Here is a 24,380-nt window from a genome sequence, read left to right on the forward strand (position 1 = left end):
GGTTAGGGGTTAGGTTTAGGAGTAAGGTGTGAATGGAGTTTTGGTTAGGGTTAGGGTTAAGTCTGTGATGGATAGGGGTAGGGTAGGTGTTAGGCTGTAGAAAATGAATGGAAGTCAATGAAAAGTTGCCAGAAGATACAAAAACACAACTGTGTGTGTGCACGTGTGTGTGTGCTTGCATGTGTGTGTGTCGTATTTGTCTTGTGTCTCATTTTCTGCTTTGCAACAACGAAACATGACAATTAGAAACCGATTTTGGCTGCCTGCAAATGTCATGTTCTTCATTTCCTTTAAGAGCAAGAAGGGGAGAGACGCAAAGTGCCCGGTCAGGTTTTCAGCCTCCATTTGGGTAAATAACATCTTTGGCCTTTAGGTCTGTGTGAATGAAACCGTGGTGTCTCCTGTAAGGACAATGCAGACTCATTAGACAGCTGTGCTTCTGAGTGTGTTCCTCAAATACATGATTTCTGCCTGCAGGTGTGTGCCTTTCTTGGCTCAATTGAAATGTTGACATTTTCACCAAAACACACGCAAAGTTCTGACATTCATTAAGAGCAGCTGAGACACAAAGAGAGCAGGTTTAATTTGGTGCAACAGCTGGAGGGTCACAAGCGCAACAGAGAAGCAAATGTCAATCAGAAGATCTTCATGAGCCCTCTGCAAGAAGTATAAAAATATGTTTTCATTTTTTAAAATATTTTTCCTATGAGTGGGTGTTTTGTGCTTAATTCCAACTTCTCGCTTACAGTATTGCAACTGCTATGATTGTTGGTCTGCAATATTGAAGAAAACACAGTGCTGGAGAATGTTTTTTTTGTTGTTGTTGTAGTCAGTAACTGCATTTCCAGTACAAATGTGTCCAAATCTTTGTCTAAATTCTGTTAACGTCACACCCCATGAGCCCCAACAACTTTACAATTGCTGTGTTTCCATTAAATAAGAAGTGAAATTAAAATCACATGTGAATAAACTTATTTACGTGATCAGTAATGAAAAATCATGGCAGTAACACTGACACCTTATTCAGGTGTTGGAGCAACAAGCTCCTTATCCGTGGGAGTGACTTCATATGTGGCATTTTGGGGGAAATTGCAGTCGGCCATTTTACAGAAGAGCTATGGATGAGGGTTAGAGTAGTTTTGGGTTTGTCATTGTAGATTAGTTTTATTTCGTTGTGACTTTTTGTTTGACTAATTCAGTTAGTTTTTATTAGATTTTAGAATGGGTTTGCTAGTTTTTATTAGTTGAACATCGTTTAGTTTTAGTCTTAGTTTAATTTTTATTAGTTTTAGTTTTTACATAAGTTGGTTAATTTTAAGGAACATGATTAAAAACTGTCAAAGTGTTATATTGTGATTATGTATACATTAGGTAATGAATACTAGACAGAAAATACCAATTCAAAAAATTCTATCAATTACTGTTGAACAACCAATCAACACTCATAGTGTGGCTGTGTCACTGCGGCTGAATCCAACACAGAAACAGCATTGAAGCACTGATTTCCCTGGGATTTTTGTTTGACATTCGTCGTAATGGACTGGGCAGTGATGACACACCCACAAATTTTGAAGGACACGTGTTTCCAAGCACAACGTTCTGGTGCATTTCTAACAATACAACAGTATTCGATAGAAAATGGTTCAAACAAGCACAGCACTGTGAATGATTGCAGGATTTGTCCACACTGGATAAACAAAACGTCAACACAAACAGATTTGTGCAGCATACAGGTTAAATATTAAACAGAGGATTTGACCTCAAGTTGCATCTTACCAGGACTTCGGGCTCAGCTTTGACAGAGCTTGTGGCCGAAGCTCCCAGCAACTGAGTTAAGATAAAACGCTGTGAAAACAAAGGTTTCTTTAGAGTGAAGAAGATGACAAAGAAGGGATTCATAAGTGTGAACTGAAAGAAATGCAGTGGTGGGAAGTTACTGTACTTAAGTACAGTTTTCGTGTATCAGTACTTTACTTAAGTAGATTTAATAATGGATACTTTCTACTTTTACTCCACTACATTTTACAGTAAGTATCTGTACTTTCTACTTCACTACATTTCTACAAAACTGCCGCGTTACTCGTTACATCCAAGTCGCGTTGCTCTTTTTTTCCGTTAAAATGTGAAGTTCAGGGATTTAAGGTGGCGCCGTAAAATCCAAGCAATAAAGTGACTTAGTGTCTGTTGTCACCCATCGGCTCCACCTTTACTCGCACGCGGAGCTCCAGACATGGCAGTGGTTTCCTCTGAGCGTCAGTAATATAACAGCTGCATAAATCATAAGATATGGCGACATGTAAAATCAGCAGCGCTTCGCTTTCACAGACGGTGGGGACTTCTCCAATTTTTAACGTCACTTGGAAGGAAAGCTTAAAGAAAGGTAAGCTCCGTGGACGTGATGCTAGCAAAACTAGCTGTATTGACTGAAACACATGTTGCATCTGCGATGAAAAAAAGTTGTCACTCATGCACTGAATTACTGTGTAGAGGTGTTGACTGAGGTGTCGCATATATGGGACAACGCTGTGACCAAAGTGCAATATAGTAATATGACATTCATGGACGATCCGATTCTTCTGGACGGATCTTGACTAAGTCCTATAGTACTGAAGCCTCAGTGAGAGCCGTTCTTTGTTCTTGTAATGCTCTGCGTACACGGCAGTAGCTATTTTATTTAATTAAAATATCTTTATATTTAGTTGGCGAATAAATAAAACAAGAACGTAGGAACGCAGAGCATGCTCATTGCTCTTTGTTTTCGTCACCTGTCATGGTGGCAGACATTGCAGCAGGAGGGAGGATGAGAACAGTCACGGTGCTCCTCCTGCTTGGTTACTTGTTGCTTATTGGGCCTTGGACAGTGTTCATAGTTGAGCGTTGTTAATTGCTATGTTTAATGGTGCAGACAATTATTATTTCTGACATTGGCAATATGGGCAACCGCACAGGGCGTTATTTCTTTAGGGATGGCAGGAGACCTCTGTGTATTGTGGCACAGAGATGAAAGCAAAACAGAATGAAGAAGAGTTTGATTTGTCACTGGTTAAATTTATTTCAGCTCTAAGTATTTAATATCTAGGTGTTTTTATGGGAAAGTAAATCTTTCAGATCAATTTGAGAAGCAATTTTGATAGGTGCACTTAATTTTATTGTCATGTAGCACGGGCTGCTGGTTTTGATTTGGTCTTGGGTTCAGTGGTCTAGACTACAACTCTGCTACGTGGCTCCTTGGTTCCATGTCCTCCTCTGCCAGTTGGATTTCTTTCAAAATAAATGTGTGGCAAAAAAAGTGAAGTTCATGTTATGTTAGGACAGGAGACCAGATGTTTCCATCTCTGAAATTATGATGCATAGAATCACATATCTAAGTCTAAACTATGTTACAGAGTAAACTCAATAAAACATGCTTTATCTGTGGCTTTGTTCATTAAAATGGCACATTTCTGATGTATTAAAATTAAATACGATCGGTTCACTTAATGATATTAGTGATTAGGCAATGCATTCAGCAAGTACTTTTACTTTTAATACTTAAGTATTTTTAAAAGCCAGTACTTTTTTACTTTTACTTAAGTAAAATGTTAATGTGGTACTTTGACTTTTACTTAAGTACATTTTTGTCTGTGTATTTGTACTTTTACTTAAGTAAATTTTTTGAGTACTTTCTCCACCACTGAAGAAATGACAGACCTCAGCCCAGTTTGCATCTGCTTGATTATAAAGAAAATGGCTCCATCTTCTGGCCAAATACCTCAAATGAAGGTGTTTCCCACCCTTGATGCACTGCAGGTCAATGCAGTTTGATGATGTGTTTGGCGTGTTACACTTTTTCTCATTTGCTTTGGTACGTTTCTCAGGTCATGTTTGAAATTCTCTAAATTACTTGTTTAATTTTGAAATCATTGTGTACATAAAAAAAAAAAATGACCTTGCATAAGTTCCCAAAGCTTTGGAACATTAATGCAAGCGACTTCTTTGTTGTTTCCTACATAGCCATAATTTCTGATCTTATGTCATGTTGATCAAAATGCATTTTTATGGGTCTCTGTTGAATTATGTCAATCTTCACAGCGTGTTGTAATCACAAGTTTGTCACATACGTCTTTAAATGATTGAGCAGGTTGTCATAATATGCCAACCATATTTCTATACATTTTCATCATTTTTAATCTGTCCTTGTAAATCTGTAAATTGCTGCCAGGTGAATCCTGAGTTTCTCTAAGGGAGTGAAGCGTTAGATCAACCAGTTTTGTGAAATAGCTCAATGGTGTATCTCATGAACCAACAACTGGCAAGTATATAGTGTGCATAACCAGAGCACAACATGATGTTACGCTTCTGACAATGGAAGGACGAGAATTTGGTCGAGGTCAAAAGTCAGAGAAGAATGAGAAGAAGAAGAAGAAGAAGAGAGGCTGTGGCAGAAGAGTTGGGGTAAAATAGAGAAAGAGAACATATAGACATGTGATCCTGATAAAGAGTCACACTTGCACCCCATGTTCTCATTTATAGGCTCACAGTGACTACAGTTGTTGTCTCCTCTTTGGAGAATCAGTCGGTGATGTTTTGCCCAATTATATGGAAACCAGCTGTTTTCAAGAATGCACAGCATAGACATGATGCTGTCAAGCTGATCTCAAATGAAAAACTGAGAATTCTCTTTCATAGTGCGTAGCCAACGAGGTATTTTTAAGGATCTCTGTGTACTGAATGCTTATGTGAGCCATAAAATAATTAGAGACACTCGCTGTAATTATGTCACAAAGAAATAAAACGCCAAACTGCCTGAAACCAAAAACCTCCAATCCAATTGGTGGATTTCTTTTTATTTAGTGAAGCTTCTCATTTTCTGTCTGTAAAGAAATTCCCAACCTTCATTTTGACAGGAAATTTGTTTCAGATTAGTGCAGGTTTGAGATGAGAACGGTACAATTCTACTGCATCAGGGCATAGTCCATTGCTTTTGATTTGATGGTTGATGATAGTTGTGGATGTTAAATACGTCCTATGCAGTCTCAATGTCCAACTTAGCAGGTAATCAGTACCAGATAAAGAGGAAGGTGATCCTGAAGCAGTATATGTCTTTCTTCACCACCGAAATTCATGGAAAATACATAGAGAAAGAGAATATGATTTACAATTTTTGGAGGACAACATACAGGCTGGTCTTGGTTGCACAAACCATTAAATCATCTGCATGCAAATATTGTTTCTGTTATTACTTTAGAGACTTGGTTTCATAGACACAGAGGTTCTTGTCCAAGTATCTGGCAATAGTGATAATTTATATAAACTGTAAAAAGCTAATATGAGACCAATTTAAGTACTGATGAGGTTGAATCAATATTTAAATTGATTGTCCTAAAGCAAATGACATTACTCAGCTGTTTTATTTAGGTGTGTTTGACCAAGGACGGGTCTAAAAGTTCTCGAGGACGGGAACTGCCCGTTCCTGGTTTAGCCTGATGTTTGATTTTACAGGGGAGAGTTTAATCTATTTTTCAGGAACAAAGTGCCATTTTCTAGCACAATCAAGGAATGTTACCTTCAGTTGTTGTGAAAATTTGACTTTTCATCATAGTCACTCCCAAAAGGCCACCATGAGAGGTTCAAAGATTCCTCAAACATGCAAATGTTCCTCAACTTTAAAACAGCACAGTAAACTGCAAAAATATGAATTCCACTCATGAATGTGTGTGTACACAAAATCAGCACCATGGAATCAGAAACAATGCGATAACTCAGAAATAACAGCAATGATTCAAACATTACATGGTTTAATCTTGTCCTATGCTATGCAGACACTTTACTCAGCTTTGATGTGAAAGGACTGAAATCTAGATTTCAGCCATCACTTTTTATCTGATTAATTTGTCTAATCACTTTTTGACCACTTGGGGGCACTCAGAGTATTGAAATATAATTTCCTGATGATCTGATAATTCTTTATAAGTATAAAATATATAAATAAAGCGGCAAAACAACTCCATCATTTATTTTCTTACTTTTACATCCACGTAAGTGTTTTTCAAAAAGCCAGCAAACATGGCAAGATAAGAAACTGGACGTGAATACCAGTTTGTTCAATTTTATGTATTAGCCGTTAGCTGTTACTTGAAATTGTTTCATGTTGACAGGATTGTTATGTAGTTATGAAATTTGCATTGCATATTTGCACTCAAGTGGGGGCTTTTTAGGAGAAAGTGGAAAGCCTGCTTCCAATTTTATAAGAAAATGTTGGTGGATAGTAATAAGCCCCAACTTGAGTAAAATATGCTAACTCCTGCAGCAATACAAGGATGTTTAAATGTAACTGTCAAGATTCGTGGGTTTTTGGCATTGTTTTTATTAAGGTGGTTTTTGTTTCATAGTTTCTGCCATATTAGTTCTTCCTGTTTTCTGAATAGTTTGTCTGGGTTATTCCTGTCAGTGTGTTTTTATTTTGATTATTTCATTTTTGTTTATTTGTTAGTGCTGACACATAATGTTCAGACTCTTATATTTATTTTCAGGTCTAGCCGTACCGGTTTGTTTCTTTATGTCTGATTTCATAGTTTATTTTTGAGTTTGACTGTTGTATTGTTTTATTATTCTCTTTACATTGCTTCTGTGTCTTGGATTCCTTTTTATTATCCATGCTCATTAGGTTCATTAGATCTTTTTGGGTTTGCTGGGTTTTTTTTTTACTGTTATCTTCTAGAACGGGTTGGTATATTTTTTCGTTTTATTTTTTGTTGGTTGCTGTTTTATTTAGTTTCAGTTCAGATTCCATATCTCCTACCTCAGTTTCCCTGCCACTTTCCTTAATTAGGCTGCGTTCACACAGCAGGTCTTAATCCTCAATTCTGATTTTGTTTGCTGAAATCAAACTTTTTTTCTGGGTAGTACATAGTAATTATTTATGATTTTAGTGTGAATTGCTTACCACCCAAAAGGGAGGTAAGCAAAATGACGAGAGTATTCTAGATTGTAGATCATAGCATGAAGGTCGCCAATAAAAACAAAGCACAATTAATGGCAACGGCCTTTTGTGGAGCATTGACTACAACTTCTGTAGACAAGTCTGTTTGAATGTGTGGCGAGAGCCGGGAGTGGTGGGATTATATAGTTCATAGTTTTCATAATTAGAATTTTCAGCCATTGTTTACATCCAGATTTACAGCGTCTGGTCTTTTCTGGTGCAGAATTATGACAAGTCTCACTTTAATGATGGAAAAGTCGCACAAAATACAACAAGACTGTAAACACTTTAAAAACTCTAGGACAGGGCTCACCAACTCCAGTCCTCGAGGGCCACCGTCCTGCAACTTTTAGATGTGTCTCTGCTCAAACACACCTGGATCAAATAAACTGCTCATTTACAGCCTATTGCAGAGATGAATGAATGCTGGTGAGGAAATTCAGACATTTTGGAACAGAGGTGAATCTAAAAGTTGCAGGATGGTAGCCCTTGAGGACTGGAGTTGGTGACCCCTGCTCTAGGATGTATATCCGATTTATTATGAAATATGTAAATGGCACAAATATGATTTTTTTTTTTTTTTTGGAGTGGTGAAAAGATTGGAATTGGTCCATTCAGACTGCAGTGAAAGTCAGATATGGGCAAAAGAAGTATATTTTCCAATGAGTAATACTGGCAATCAAAAATAAGTTGTAGTTGTTGTCAGAATATTGTTGCTGAGGCATTATAATACATAAATGAGCACAAAGGAATGAGCTTCAAATGTTCAACATTTGGAAAATGGCCACAATCACTCCTGCTACAGAAGTGGGCTGTTAAGTAACTGTGTCTAAACATTTTAGATTAAAACTAATTCCAAGAACACCTTGTTATGAGATGGCCTTATTTCAGAGATGTCAAATAGACAAGGCCATCTTGCCATGAAAGCCTCCACCATTGGTTCATCATTAGCATCTTTGTCTTCTGTATCCAAATGTATTTTGCATCTTGAGTTTCACCAACTCTCAATTGTTCCTCTTCTTTATGTCCGCATTGCCTCTAGGCTTTCCTCAGTTTCTTCTGATGGATATGCTGAGCAAAAGTTTACTTTTACCTTCTTTGACACCAAAGGCAGCACAGTGTCTTCCAACAACTCAAAGAGTTCACAATCACCTCTGGGCACCCCAATTATCTTAGTTGGGTTTGATATTTGATGAGTTTATATTTCAAGATGGTCTTCCATGCTCCATCTTTAGTGCAGAAGCCTCTTTGTTAGACAAGGATGCTTCTTGATCAGACTGTGAGCAACTTCATTCTTTTTCTTTATCACAATTTCCTGCACTAAACTGTACAGAATGACTTCAACTTTGGATATGGAATAGGTACAGTTCTCTTTTGATTGTATTCCATACTTTCCTGCTGAAGTTTTAATTCAGCGTCATAGGGAAACTTGGGCTCATAAAAGACAGCAGGCCAAGGAGACCATGAGCTTGTTGACTCACTTGATAATACATCTATATCCACATATCCATCCAAGGAAGAGTGGCTAACAGAGGAAACTCTGGGGACTTTGGAGTCTTGGACAAGATCAAGAACAATAGAATATTTGTGCTTCATAATAGTGGGCCTTGACATGTCAATAACTTTAAGAGTCTCTTTGTCTGCTATTTTCTGAAATTGAGGTAAAGTCAAGAAACTCGTCCACAAACAAGGAATACATAAACTGAAGCCTGAAATCACCCTGAAGACAACACTGACTCTTGACTTCGCAGATGAGATCCTTAATTGATTCAGGTAGTCCACTAGAGAAAGTGAGCCTTTGACATGTTCCATCAGTCAGGACAAACTTTAGGATCACTGGAGTCCCTATTTCAAGCAGTTACTCTGTGGACAGAAAATCACAAATCAGACATCCAGAAAGGATCATTTCAGTACATAAAGTCTTCATTAAGTTTACCTTACCCAACAGTGTGCAAAGTTGTATTGCAAAGTCCAATATTAAATTGTATTATATTGGGGACGCTAGCTGGTAGCTCGGGGAACTGACTGGGAGACTCGAGTAGAAGTCATGCAGTGGACTCGGGGAAGCCGTGGGGACGGGACTGGAGGAGGCGTTCTGGGGCTTGGCCAAGTCTTGCGGAAAGAGTGGAGGGAGTTGGCGCTACTACCCACGAATGTGACAAGACAACACTTGGACTAAATTAACTCGTAATGCACAGAAAAACAACATCCTTACATTGACAGATTTTTTGGGAAGACACACTTTATTTTAACTCCACAACAGCTTGTACCTCTATCTTGAGCTTCTTTTACATGGACCCAGTGAAGCTCTTTGCTTCATAGTGGGAAAACGCCAGAAGGTGGTGGAATTTTACTAGCTTGCTAAGCCATCAAAAATGGCTTCATGCTCTCTCCCAAATACACAACTTCCAAAACTGATTGGCAACAACTGCTTTCTCTTGACTACTTTGCTAAACTTTGCTGTACTGTAGCTGAACTATAGCCATGTTGCAAATAACGTTAGCTAGCTAAATGAAAAGCAAAGAACAACATGTAGATGCATTACAAATGGTTTTCATATAGCACAATAATATTATGGAAACATTCCCAGCCTACAAAAAACTATAAAATTTAGATCTAATCATTGTGCCTCCAAAGGTTTTCCTTAATTTTGTGTCCATGAAGATTCTGAAGGAACTGGCGGTCAATTGTGGTTTTTTAAATTATGTCAGTTACCATCTTATTGGTTAAAATTCAAAAGACCGCTATTATTATTGTCCAATATATAGAAAGTTATTTTTCTATATATTGCATAATTTCTGGTAGTGAAAAAACATGATTCACTTCTTCCAGCATCACATTGTTTCACATCATCGCAGCATCCCTAATAGCTGGCCTTCATCTACCAACATTACATCATTTCATGTTATCCCAATCTCCCTAACAGCTGATCTTTATATGCCAGCATCTCACCATCTCACGCCTTCTAAATTTCCATTCATACACCAACTCTCTCCAACACCTTATTATTCCCCTTATCTACATTCATCTACACCATGCTTGTAATTTTCAGTCCGTAAAGTCTCACATTAGCTTAGTTATTTCCTTTATTATTTATCCTTTCCTTCCCTTTTCACTGACTCTTGGACTGGTCCCCAGCCTTGACACTCACTTTAGGGAGGAAGACGTCTCAAAACAGCATCGCAAATGCTCATCCAAGAGTATTGCCATTCACAGCACAATGTCTTCTGCTGGGGTCTGAATGCCAAAAAGCTTTAATTAATTTATGTAAATAAAACTTTTTAATTGCTGTTTTTCTCTGTGAGTCTCTCCAGATTAAATAGACGCCTAGACGTAAATTCAATCTGGAAGACTCTTCAGCTTCACCTGCATCATCTAATCGCCATGACAAGTTCATCTGCCGCCAGCCTATCATTGTTGGACCATGCACTGACACAGCCAATCACCAATCAAGCTTCCATTTCTAAGGGCCTTCATCCATGGCACCGTCCACTTTACAGCCGTGCTCAATCCATCTCTGCCCCTTCTGACTGAAGGGGCCACAAGGGGCAGAAGGCTTCTTCAGCCTGGCTCCTCCAGGCTTCCATCCTTTCTCCAACCTCCACCACCAGTGTATGGCCCCCAGAGGGAAGACGTCTCAAATCAGCTTCGCAAATCCTAATCCAATCTTATTGCAATTCACAGCACAATATCCTCTGCCGGGGTCCACGCGCCAAAGAACTTTAATTCATTTATGTCAATAAAACTTTTTGATTGCTATATTTTCTGTGTGAGTCTTTCCTGGTTGAAATGAGTAGTTTCTAATTACTCATTACTAATTATTGTTGATAATTAAATTCTACTTTATTTTGATTTTTTTTTTTTTTTTACATTTTTATTTTTATTAAATCAAAACATCTTATCACCTCATGCATCAGGGAAGAACAACGATATCACAGCGGAGTGGTTCACAGTCAAAGACACTTCTTTAAAATTCACCCTACAAGTAGCTGACTACTTTTTGGCTCCGGGAAACTAAACCTGACAGAAACCTGTATATCAGAAAATGCTGAGCAATGACGCAGCCATCCACCACATTCAGCTAAAGTCTTGTCCTCACCTTTCTCTGTCTGCCTCTTCTCCCAAAAGGCTAACTGACTGACTCTGCCGAACACTGACACGATGACTTTTCGACGCCTCACAAAGTGGCCGTTGGAGCTGTCATATCACCTCATGCATCAGGGAGGAACCACAATATGACAGCGGAGTGGTTAACAGTCACGGAGACTATGTGTGTGTTTGTCATGAGGTTAAGAAGAGTTGAAGCTTCCTGAGAATAAAAAACTCTGGTTTTAATGATCTGTCTTGTCTTTTAAAGACCGTTGGAATGCATTAGTTTTACCGGCCAAAAACAGCCATACAAACGTTTTTTGTCTTTATATAAATCAAAGCGATTGTTTAATGTGTGAAGCTATTCATATTTTCATATTTTGAAGGCAGGATGGTGTGCAACAATTTCAGTGACCAGGGCTGCTCTGTCTCCAGCTGCAGGTTGTTGCAGTGATTACCTCATTAATCATCATGTTCGTGGGTAGGGCATATTAGGCAGCAATCATTTTTATTTTTAATCTTTTTGTGTTAGAATTAGGAAGAAAATGGACAACCAAAGAGATTTGGAGGAGTTTGAAAAGGGTCAGATGTAATGGGTAGATGATGAGGTCAGAGACTTTCCAAAACTGAACCTCAAAGAAGAAACCAATGGGCCAAGGCTCATTTATGCCTGTGAACAATTACATAAAACAGTTATAGGCTCAGACAAGGATGAGGACAATTTTACACTGAGTGACCACAGATGAAGAATGTATATAGGGAGCAGCACAGGTGGAAGAAATCAGAATCAGTAGCCAGTAGAAGTGAGAGGAATTTTGAGCAGGTGCAACATGAAACAAGGGAGGAGCAGGGAACCGATGACAAGAAGATAAAGGGCAGTGTTATGTATTTTCCAGACACATAGTGCAGTTTTACAGCATAATCAAGTTCACTTACCTTCAGTTATTATAAAAATGCTCTGTGTATCAAATAAGACTCAAAATAAATTTTTAATTTAACGCCTTGAAATTGGGCCTCTGTCTCTTTAAGAAACTCCTGCTTTTTATGACACTCTGCCTTCAGGAAGCCATCACAACCGCTCCTCTATTAACTGTTTAGCATTTTTACCAGCATTGCACTGAGAAGTAGCTCCTGTAATGAGCTCAGGAGATGCAGAGATGTTTGCTACTTGCTGCTAGCTAGTCTGAAGGAGCTGAGTGGGGAGATCGCAGGGGAAGGCTGCTCTGTGAGGCAGAAGCCTGGAATCTGCAGCTCGGAGGAGGAGCTGCGTCTCAGAGGCGGAGCTAGGTCCATCCAGTTTTTCATAGATGAATGGTTGGCATGGGAGATGAAAGAATTTATCAAAAATGCATGAAAGAATTAAAGCAACAATACAGGTATACTCGTGACAAGGAAATGACATAATTTGATACAAACCTCAAAAAGTCAATTTTCCATAGAGCTGTCCCTTGAATTCAGGCTCTTATAAAAAGGTGACAGAATATAAAGTGCACAAGAGATTTCTGAGTATAAGGTTAAACAGAGTCAGAGCAGTCAGGGTGGCCATGCTAATCATAATGTTATGCCCACTCAGTGTTCTTCTGATAATACTTTTTGGATAAAAAAAATCCTTAAGGTAGTTGCAGTTTACAGAACAACCAGATGGTGGCAATAATATCACGTTTCTTTAAGCCCTATGCGGTTCATATGTCCTCAAAAATGTTGGTTAAATTAATTCATAAGGTTGGTTTCAGTCCAAATTGCTAAATATTTGCTGCAATTGATCATTTCTTTCACCTAACATTTAGTTTTATTTGGAGGAGTCTTTGACCATCCGGTAACATGGAGTTTTTTGAAAAGCCAACACCTGGACGTAAATGTTTGGGAGCAATCTGTCGGGTCTCCTTCAACAAATTAATTAACTCAGTTGTTTTTAATCCCTGATATCAAAAGACACTAAGGCACGTGACCGCACGTCTTTACGCAGCGGAGAAATAAGCATTCACACACAAACACACAAAATCAGCCGCTTAATTGCAGGTTTAAAGAAAGGCTCTGCAGCACGCGCACGCGGAGCGGGTGCTGCTCCTTTATTTCCACCTGTTCACAGTTCCACACGCGCTTACCGCCCTTTGATGTTGCTGTTTATCTGCCCGCGCGCCGCCAAAAAGAGAGAGAGCGAGTGAGCTTTTACGCACGGAGCGCTCGCGCGGAGCAGCCTCACATGACACCGCCGCAGCTAAGCTCAGAGCAGGCTCCGGCTGGCCGCCTTCAGCCGCCGCTCAATGAATGGATTACCCGCACATTCGCTTCACGTCACGGATGATTGTTCCCCCTCATCAGCCGGCCGTCGCTGCGATTCCACGGTCGCCTCGCCAGGACTTGCGGACACTACCATGCGGCGGGGGGCGCTGGTCTGAGAGCGGCTGAAGATTGAGTGGACGCGCGGCTGGCCGTCTGGAGAGCTCTCCGCGAAGTCATGGTGTCCACGGCACCGTGAGAAGTTTCTCCCCGTCGCTTCGCTCCCCTCCTGTTTTTTCCTCGGTTTTAGATGTTCATCAGCGGCTCGTGCTTCCTCGGAAATTTCTCCACCGTTTCCCCCGTTAATTATGTTCACTTTTGCTGCTTTCTGCTACATGCTGTCTCTGGTCCTCTGTGTTTCCCTTATCTTCTTCGCAATATGGCACGTAAGTATCTTCTTTTTTTTTTTTTTTTTGTCTTTTTCTGTTATGAGAAGTGCAGGTTATGAGAAGTGCAGGTTATGAGAAGTGCAGGTGTGCCTACAGAGGTGTCTGTCAGTTAGTCACTTCAAAGGCAGATGTTTGCTGTCTTTGTGTTCCAGCGCACCTGTTTCACCTTCTATATGTATTCAGCATTACATCACAGTAGTCCCCACATATGGCCACTGTACTCTGACCCAGTTTGAGGTTCCTGCGGGGTTTTGTGCCATGTCTGCCAGATCAATTACACAGCCTTCCTCCGAGATCAATTAGGAAATCTTGTAGAGCTTTATCTCTCCGTGCTCCTGCTCTCCCCCTTCTGCCTTTAATCATGCCCGAGCTCCAACATTACTCACTAGTATTGTGATATTTGAATAATCTCTTATTTATTTATTTATTTTTTATTTTTTTGGAGATGGGGGGATTCTTTGAGCAACATCTCCATCATGCAGAGACTTATGTAAAGACAGATTTGGGTCAGAGTCAGCCTTTTGTGTGGAAGCAACACCAGGCCGGATGCACTTGGGATGACCGATCCCCCAGCAGTCCCAACTAATAGTTGGTGTGTGCGTGTGCGTGTGTGTGTGTGTGTGTGTGTGTGTGTTCAGACGGGCCTCCATGTGTCTGCTCACAGAGCTGAATTAACATTTAGTACAGGGGAGGAGACGACCGTGACTACACAGTTGGAGGTGATTATGCAGAAAACTGCAGAACAGACCAGACGGAGTCTACAACACCTTTTAGTTTACTGGCAAATGTCTAAAAAAGGGCTGAAACTAGAGCTAGGGAGATTGATCCAAAATATTGATAATATCGACACCAAATATGCATCAGGATTGGATCGATACTACTGTGTACAGGTGGGCTATACTGCCAAAAAATATCACGATACATTGTTTAATTATCAATAATGATATCACAGATGATATTCCACAGTTTCAGCTTTTTTATATTGGACTTATTCAAACAAATATAAAACTTCAAAGCAGTTTTTTTATGTTCTTTTTGATGTAGTCACCAGAATAAAATATATGTTCACATATAAATGTATACAAAAATCAGACAACACAAGTCAAAGAAAATGTAAAACAAATAAATTAATATAAATGTGAACTAAATTTGGCCAACAAAAAAAACCATCTGAAATCAGCTACCAAGTGCAAATTAAAATACTTAAATACACAAATGAAACTGACTGCTGTGGTTCAACAGAACATTACTTTTACAAGATTTTCCACCTTCAAACATTATGTACATCACTATGAATATTATGTTAATATGGATGGAGGACTTCCTTTTATATTTGACCACTGAACATCAAACATGTCACATAAAAAAAAAACATGCCAACACTTACATTTTGTGCTCACTTCCTAATCAGGAACTTTGTTCATTTTCATTTCTTCCATCTGTCACATAAATCTCAATTGAAGTAATTGTCAGTGTTTTGAATTTCAGTTTTACTTTAGATACTTAAGTCTCAGATTCCTTATTGAAAGTTTGCTTTATTTTTACCTTGTAGTTTTTCTTTTTTTTTTTTAATAATAAAAAAGATTGTTGTTCTTATTTGCTCTCAAATGATGATTTTTTTTCACTTTTGTTTAGGTAAAATTAGTACAAGTCATGTTAATATTTTACTGAAGTATTGTGTAGACACCTATAAACTTTGTCCACATTCTGTCTTACTACAAAACTACCAAAAATTAAGAAGTTTGATGTACTGCTCTTAAATAAAACGTATCAGTATCGGCAATACGGACACTTGGTATCGGATCGATACCAGAATATGCAGTATCACACACCTCTAGCTGAATCAGATAAAAACTTCAAACTTTATTCACATTGCACATTTATTTAGCTTTCTGCTGGAGACGCCAGTGAGAACAGATAGATCTTGCAGTCGCAGCGCATCATAAGCTGGGGCTCCATACTGGGAGAAATCATAATTAGGAAGAGGCTGCAGAGCCAAGTGAGCACGTTAACACCAGCCACCTGCCAAAATATTCCCACTATTTCACTCCTATCAGTCACTTTTGGCAGGAAACCCTCAAGATCTCATCTGGTTTCAAAGGCCCGAACTGAGGGGACCAGAAAAGGAAAAAACCCAAACCGACTCCTGCTCCCGTTTGGCCTCCTGGATGAGAGGTTAGGGCAGCAATGCTTAAAAAGAGCAAGTCTGCTGAGTCAAAGTGCCAAAGGCACAATGAAGCTATAAATATAACGAGAGAGTGTAAATTAACACTTGGAGAACCAGACGATAGAGGAGAACATGCAAAGAAAAGTTAATAGGAACAAGTAATGAACAGTCCTGACTGAAGCCCATTAGAAGTTCTTTCAGCAGCTGATATGAGAAGAAAGTCTCTGAAGAGGAAGAGGAAGACAAATGGCTTCACAGAGATGGGCATCTATCAGACGGATCACATAAATCAAGCTCTACAGGCCAGCTGTAATTAACTGCACGGATCGTTGTGATCTGTGAGCTTCGCTGTAATACTTGGCTAGAGATCTCTGACAATGTTTGCTGCCACAGGAAAACCTTGTAATCAATGAAAGGTTTTTGTGTTCACGTTTCCTAAAATACAGAAGTGCTTAAATGCCAAAACTAGGAAATAAATAGAGGAGCAATATCTCTTTAAAATGAGAAACTTTCTTGTTTTAACGAGACATGAAACTAGATTTATATGTCACTAAAACCTAAATTTGTTCTCATTTAAATGAGAGAGGTTGTAAGAGTTAAATGGCAACACCTCACAGTTGTTGCCTAGAAGTCCTCTCTGTCCAAGGGACACATTTTTATGTTGTTAAAATGACAAGTTTTCTCATAGTGACATAAAACTCGTATTGATAAAACTAGAAAGTTTCTCGTTTTGTATCTCGTCATAACGAGTAACGGCTCCTGAATTTATTTCCTGCTCTAACAGTTAAACTTCTGTACTGAGATCTATTAAACTTAAGTGTTTTAACTAACATTGTAAGTAAATAAATAGAATAGAATCAATTTTGTTACAAATAGGCAGTGTGATTTGAAATAATCAAACAGCACTTTAACTCTACTCAAACATTTTTCATAGTTATAATTATTCACCACTCATAAAAATTGCAAAAACTAAGGAATACATGTCATGTAATTTCATTGATCCCTATGTTTTTAATCTTATTTTTGTAATTTTTTGGGGGTTGTTTTTATAGTATTTTTGTGCATGTTTCAGTGGTTCTTTTAAAAATCTGTTTTGATGACATGCTAAATTGTATCTGTGGTAATTGTGTGCTTATTGTCATCATTTATGTCTTTTTGTTTTAAGTCCAAGTGCTGTGAAGTGACCTTCTTATAACTTTCATGCCTTTGTGGTCAGTTCAGGACTTTGGTTGCTTTACATGTATCTTTTTTGTTTATATATATATATATATATATATATATATATATATATATATATATACACACACACGCATAGTATTTTTAGGTCTCCAAATCGTTATCTTTTTTTCTTGGGTATGTGTTCATGCATTTTGTAACAAGGTTTTAATTACATTTTGGGATTTTGTAACTTTTCCAGTCAACACTTCAGTGCTGTTGTTTATTCCGCTACTTTGTTCCCACAAGTCACAACCAGTTCTTAATATTTTATGGCGACCTACTTAGTAGCATAAGTATGCATACTTTTGCCTATTTTTCTATGTCTCTTTGCCAAAACACAAAACAAAACTAACAAAAAATAATAAAATTGTGGATAAAAATTGGATCTGTGTTTTAATTTTGTATTTTTTTTTTATTTTTTACTTTTATTTGGGATTAGAAAGATTCCCAGAGTTGTGGCAGTTTTGAGTAGTTCATTCTAGACAGAAATCTATATGTGAATGCTAGAGTATTGGGTGTGTAGGGAGGCCCTCCTGGAGCAGAGTTTATCTGAGGCGTCATGTCTTCTAATGCCATGGTTAAAGGCAGAAAGGCAAACTACTACTATTCCTACTACTACTACTATACACACACACTCACACCTAGGGACAATTTGGAGAGGCCAATTAACCTGACAGTCGTGTTTTTGGACTGTGGGAGGATACCAGAGTACCCAGAGAAAAATCTACACTCTCAGAGAAAAGACATACACTCTCAGATGGGGTGGATAATTTGGACTTCAGGTTTTATCATGATATTTTGTTACTATTTTGATAATGATAAAAGTGACGATAAGTATTTATATATTTACTTCTTATTTAGGTAACTATAGGCTATGACTGCATGTCCCAGCATTCATAAGCCCTCAAACACAAATGCTGCTCTTGAAAAACTTCCCAAATTTAATATGTTTCTTTATGATACCAGTCACATAAAGAAGTGTGATTTGCATAACTAAACCACACACAGTAACTGCATTTAATCATATTTTAACATTTATTGGTATTCTCATTGGACAAACAGTGGGGCAAATAGTAAAACTAACAATCCTGACAATATGAACAGTTTTAGGTGGTTTTTAAGGATCAAAAATGATCATTTTTCATAAAAACAGTAAATCAAATTCTTGCCATGATAAAAAATGTATCACGATAAATGATTAACGACACAATAAATGCCCACATCTAAAACGGTAGTTAAAATCAGCAACACAGACACAACCCTGCTATAAACCAGTGAAAACCCTTCCTGTGACATGTAGCCAGCAAAGGTGGGCATTTTTGCGGTGCTCAGTCACTACTTCTCCCTCTATCTAATAAGGTTTTTTTTCCCCTCTACCTCATTAAATTTAAGCTTAGCTGGTGCTGTGACAGTGCAGAGCATTATTCATGACTCTGACCACCGAAGTTGAGTTGCAAGCCCCCAGCCAGACAGCGCTCATACATGACAGGCACATACAGTACATGACTGCACACTGATCTCAGAGCTGGTGTGACTGCTTATGCCCCTCTAACTAGCAATATGTTTAACAAAAAAGTATTCTAATCAGGTATGCAAAATCAAGCCAAATTCCCAGCATGGTTGGTCTGTACAAGTCTCCCTGGACCATGCACGGAAGATCCAGATCAACTGGGAGGCATACTATTTAATTAAATAAGCTGAACTCTTTTCTCCTCTGAAATCCCGTTATATTTTAGTCTTGGTTGGGGGTGAGGGGGGAATAGCTAAATCTCCCAGCTATTACAAGCTCATTTGGCATCTCAGCTGGACGCATTGGTCCATTAGGAATAGTGACTGTCATATCAATAAAACACATGCCTCAGGATGTTGTGACACTTTGAAAGTTATACTTCGAACCAGAATCAATCTGTTCCTTCTAGGAAAATAAAACACTACAACTCCCAACGAGAGCACAGACATTAGAGATTATGGAGGCATTTTAATTAACATGCGAGGTGAACTGCGACCTCTGCTGAGCGCCGCAGCCGAGAGCTTCGGCAATCTCACTCGGCTCCAGCGATTTTCTTCTCATGTGTAAAAAGTGTCATTAAACCCTAGAAGCACAGCAGACAATCCCCAATGAATCTCAGACAGACTGGCATCATCCACTCTGCTGTTTGGTTTTATGGTACTGTGACTAGTTGGCTGAGAGGTTTACCAGTTGTATATGCCTTATTTTATTTATACACTCCCTTAATACTGCCATCAGCCATAACATAAAACAACAGAAATGCATGATGGACCAAGTATTTCATTTATTTTTTGTAGTTATTTGGTAATGATGACAGCACCTTCATAGAATGATGAGATTAATTCCAATGCAATATTGCAAAAGAAAAATTTCACTTCACAAAAGCACTTTAAACAGTTTTAATTTCCGAATACAACTCAATTATTTTCTGAATTTATTAGCAGATTGGCATGACGATAGTGCCACACAAGGTGATGTGGCGCTTGTGTCACCACAGACATGAAGGGAACCATTTAAATATTTATGGTACTTTGTGGGTTTTTTTCCTCAGAAGTTACCCTGATTTTGCATCACAGTAAGATTTTGACAAGTACAGGGCATTCCCAGATCCAACAGAGGTGTGGTATGAATAATCGGTAAAGCTGTCACCATCACAGCATGCGGTGATCTGTTACTGAGTGTGGTGTTTTCAAGATGGAGGGAAACAGGTTGTTTTGGTCTGGACACAAAAGGAGAGACTGACTACAGGGACAGAAAAGAGCATTCTGACTGGAGAAATCTGGATTATGTTCCCTCAGTGGAAGCAATATTTGAAGGTAGGCTTTAGTTGTATATTCTGGTTTGTTCATTTGATCTGAAGCACCTCAATCCATCTATTGTGTTTTCGATGTCACCATGGTTCCAAAGACAGAAATTAAAAGACTTATGAAGACATGTGCCTTTGTGGGGTTCCGAAATGACGCCCCGGTGTTAGAAGGATCAATGTTCTCTGACAGCTTTAGGTAAAACGTCCGTAGATCGATCAGTCTGTTCTGTGGGAAGACTTCGACAGCACTGGATGACAAATGAGGAAAATAATGTTTAATTTTGAGGTAGAAAGTCAGTGTTTTCGCTGTCCTCAGGTGAGATACTTGTGTTTTAGTGGCAGCTCAATCCATCAGCCTTCCATTCAGTGTTCTTGCTGCCACTGTCTTTGGCTCTGACACTCAACGTTTACCAGACAAATTGGAGAGAATCTGTAGTAGCATATTGCATCTTATTGTATATTGAAAGATACAAGATTTTAAGAAAAGTGTTTTATTTTGTATTTGAGCATTTGTATGACTGGTTATCTCCTAAAAATATTTCAATAAGTAACCAGTAAGAAAACCTAGCCTACATATTTAGCAATATGGCTGAAAAAGGCATCACATTATAAGTGTTTCAGATCAGTCCATATCAGAACGTCACTATCTGAACAGCCTTTTTCTGACTCACAATCACACAAAATTACATTTATCTAGAGTAAAAAAATAAAATCTTGTTTGAAAAATGGATAAACCTTTCTTCACCTGTGATGTACGTTTTATGGTTTGGACCCTAATTCTGAATGTGCTTAGTTGTAAGAGGGGAAAAAACAAAAATTAAGAACAAATTCATCCTGTATCTATGACTAAGATAGAAAAAAAGCTAATGGTTTACAAGTATAAAATCAAACAGAACAAAATGGCGACAAGAACTGGACAACACCTGATTTGACCAGAAGCTATTTAGGCTTTTAAGTTTCTTCAGTATATCTTAAAGTTAATTTTGTTATATGTTGCTTCTTTTGAAGTAAACCAGATGACAACAGTCACCATGTTTGACGTCATCGATGATCTATGTCCTGCAGATGAAGACCAGTTTAATAAACAAATAAAAAAAGCCTCTGACTTTGTAACATATCACCAATGTGGCTGTGAAAATGGCTACCTGGCAGCAATAACAGTGGCTACTGTTGGTGTGGCTGGTTTGGCAAACCATGGATCCAGATGTTAATTAACCTCTGCCACTCCTCATCCATCACTGGCTCCGTCCCTCCATTGTTTCCATTGTTTCCTGGCACAGTTCAGTCACCTGAGGATTATATCCTCCCTCCTATCCCTCCACTGCCATTTTTCTCTCTTCGCTCCTATTTTACCTGCCGCTTCTGCACCTCCTTAGATTTACATTTTAAATTACCATTAACATCTAGCTGGAGAAGTGAGCAGTTAAAAAGATTTACTCCTTTATCCTGATTGTTTATCTGGATGTGATCACGTTACCGATGTGATGTTCACGAACCATCCGGTTCTTTTGAACGGCCCTTCATCTGACAGGACTCGGTCAGTGAGTCGTTCTTTCTTTTTTACAACTTTGTTTGCTTACACACTGCAGTAGCACTTATTATTTTATTTGATTTAAACATAAATTTAAATAAACAAGAAGAAAGGGCTGGATGTTTTGGTAATGTGTCACGGCGGCTCTGTGTGCCACCTGGATGCTAATCTGACAGGATTTTCTTCTTTCTTGGTTCTTCCTTGATTAACATTCATAGTTGAGTTTGTTCAGTGTTAGTGCATTGCTTTAATTATTATATTTAATGGTCTGAAAAGGATTTTTGTTTCTGCTAAATCAGCTCAAGTCTACTTTTTCCCTCTGTTACATTTTCCCTTTATTTTGTTTCAATATTACAAATAGCACTAAAATGTTAATACACACAACACTTACCAAGACTCATCCTCTCCATACATTACCTCACACAAGGAAAGTGTTTTCTTTTTCATTTGCATCATCATTTTCCTTAATATGCTATGAATATGAATATTCCCAATCCGGCTGTAACTGAGAAACTAATTTATTTCTAATAAATGTCTTTCTCTGACCTCATACAATTTATATAAATAAAATGTATAAATTTTATTTGTCCTGTTCATTGATATTTCAACTTGGTTGAAAAAAACAAACAAAACAAGACTTTTCTAATTGAAAATTGGATTTGAACATAATTTGCCACCTTATTATGAGCAGCATTTACTTGATAAACAAACTCAAATCTGTAAAGTGCAGAATATCCTTGGGCAATGACAGCGGTTTTATTTGTCTTGTTTTTCTGGGAATGTTGATTCTAACAGGCTGCTTTGAAGGAGCGTGTGGTTTGCAGAAATAACTAACAAACTGGCACACGGCTCCTCTTGGCATGACCAATTCTGCATAAGCAGTTCGTTTCAGTGCAGACTGCGGCTGCTAGCAGGCTGTCACTTTCACATTGTGTGTGTGCACGTGCATGTGTGTGTGTTTTATGTCTGTTAAAAAAAAAAAAAAGTGTAGCCAGGGACAAATACTGGAATCCAGAAGCTTAAATTATTTACCAGTGCACCGATGTAGATTTGTAGATGAATTAAACAATTGTTTCTCATCAGTCTCACATTTGTTTAAAGGAAAATATTTAGATTAAATTCAAGGTTCAACATAATTATGCATTTTAATCGCAGCTATTCAGTAGGTTATTAAAATTGACAAAGCATGTTTTCTTAACTGCTTCTCACAAAACAAACCTTTAATTTGCAGGTTTTTCACAGCAAGACCAAAGATCTTCTAAGACTTTATTCTTGTAATTTAATTTTAATTTTTTTTTCTTAATATCGCCCTAACTTATACATTACACCAAATGGTAAAATAGTTTTTATCTGATGAAAATCCCAATGACTGCATAGAGTCGCATTTGTTGAGTCTCACTGGAGGTTTAAGAAACTGATGCCAGGTGATTTTCATAGTAATAATAAGTAAATACATTTAATAGCAGCAGTAGTGCCTGTGGTGGTTTTATCTAGTTGAGGAAAAACGGCTAAACATGTGTTGTTTGATACATTCTTTGTGTCTTGTGGCCTTTACTGACCGTTTTGACTGACTGTTGGGCAAGTGCTTGTTACACTGCTGCCTTAGCATGATGCTATCTACTTTCCATTAACCGTAGAATTGTGCAATACATTTCCAATAATACATTTGTTTAATGGAAACACTCTAATTGTTTGAAAAATTTGTCAATAAAAAAATATTTGCTGACATGAGGTGGTTTTTCAGCCACCTCATGTCAGCAAATATTGAAGTAAATGTATTTCGCAAAACTTCCATGGGTATGGAAGTTCCAGAAACACTTTTTTCGCATCATACAAATCACATGATCAATTACTACTTGATAAAAACCACAAATAAGACATCAGGAAGTAGTAGAAATATGATGGTTGATTTAGGGGTTTCTTTGGACAATGTGTAACTGGCTCCACCAGAGCTCTCACAGCATCACAGATCATAAAAAGTTGTGTGTCATTTTACAGTGTTGAATCCATAACTCTTCTATAAAATGGCCGACTACAATTTCCCCAAAAATGCTGCATACGTAGCCTCTCCCAAGTAGGCGGGGCTTGTTGCTGCATCACCTGAATAAGACGTCGACCTCTCCTCTGATGGCTGATAGATGATGAGTGCCATCACCATGACTGGAATATGAATACATCTCTTGAAACCGTTTACATCAGTCACTGGCATGATTTATCACATGAACAAACTTATTCGAGTGTGAATTTTGGAGAAATGTAATGCAAAATTTGGGGGGTGGGGGGGGGCGGGTTCCAACATTAGTAGAATAGCTAATGTTGAGAAAAACCTGCCACAGAATAACAAATATTTAAGCACATTTCTAATGGAAATGCAATTACTTGCATCCTGTAGTTCCAGCCCCTTTAAAGCCTTTCCACACCCATCAGGAGGCGTTAGAGAACCAAATTCATCCAGATCAGAAGGACTTTCCAGGAACTTTCTAGAAACTTAGCTTGCAGTTTAGTGGTCATTGTGTATAATAGTCACATACTGATTGACAGAAAGGAGTGAAAGATACCACACTGACTGAAGCGTTGACAGAACATTCAGTGTGTATTTCCTTTATGTGCAGCAGAATGTGTAGGCTAGGCAAACGCATGTTTCTGCTCTGCTTTCATCTGCCTCTGCAGAAGAGTGTGTTCCAGTGCCTTCACAAACACTTTCTGTTTGGATTGATGAACACTTTAAATCTGTGTGTTTGCGTGTGTGTGTGTATTGGTCGCCCATGAGGAGCAGCCTGGGGTGTGGGGAGCTAACATGCTGTAACCGAGCCAAGCAATGAGCCAGGATCACTATTAGGATCCGCTGGGAAATAACACGTAAAGAGCCATCCTGCAGTGTGGGGGCGGATCCGGGGAAATAAGCCAACGCTGGTGTGAAACTGTCATC

General features: G+C 38.4%; 1 protein-coding gene and 1 long non-coding RNA gene across 4 annotated transcripts in view; one reads left to right on the forward strand and one right to left on the reverse strand.

Annotated features, from left to right (window-relative positions):
• Positions 1-4,782: 4,782 nt before the first annotated feature.
• On the reverse strand, positions 4,783-10,821 carry LOC145549694 (uncharacterized). The gene is made up of 2 exons (XR_014085542.1): positions 8,903-10,821; positions 4,783-8,824 (listed from the first exon to the last, which is right to left on the reverse strand). It is a non-coding gene; the product is annotated as an uncharacterized LOC145549694 (long non-coding RNA).
• Positions 10,822-12,264: 1,443 nt separating this feature from the next.
• The window catches only part of cnih3 (cornichon family AMPA receptor auxiliary protein 3), a 60,975-nt gene continuing 48,859 nt past the window's right edge, over positions 12,265-24,380 (forward strand). Inside the window, exon 1 of one of the 3 annotated variants that reach the window (XR_532515.3) lies at positions 12,265-13,716. Coding sequence is in view for 2 of the 3 variants with exons in the window: in XM_008398566.3 (XP_008396788.1) it covers positions 13,639-13,716 (78 nt within the window). In the remaining variant the exon portion in view is untranslated. The remainder of the gene's footprint in view (positions 13,717-24,380) is intronic. The other 2 variants (XM_008398566.3, XM_008398569.3) reach the window with 2 other exon arrangements.

Source organism: Poecilia reticulata, chromosome 21 (assembly GCF_904066995.2).
Source record: "Poecilia reticulata chromosome 21, P_reticulata-male-v2, whole genome shotgun sequence".
Classification (NCBI taxonomy): Eukaryota; Metazoa; Chordata; class Actinopteri; order Cyprinodontiformes; family Poeciliidae; genus Poecilia; species Poecilia reticulata.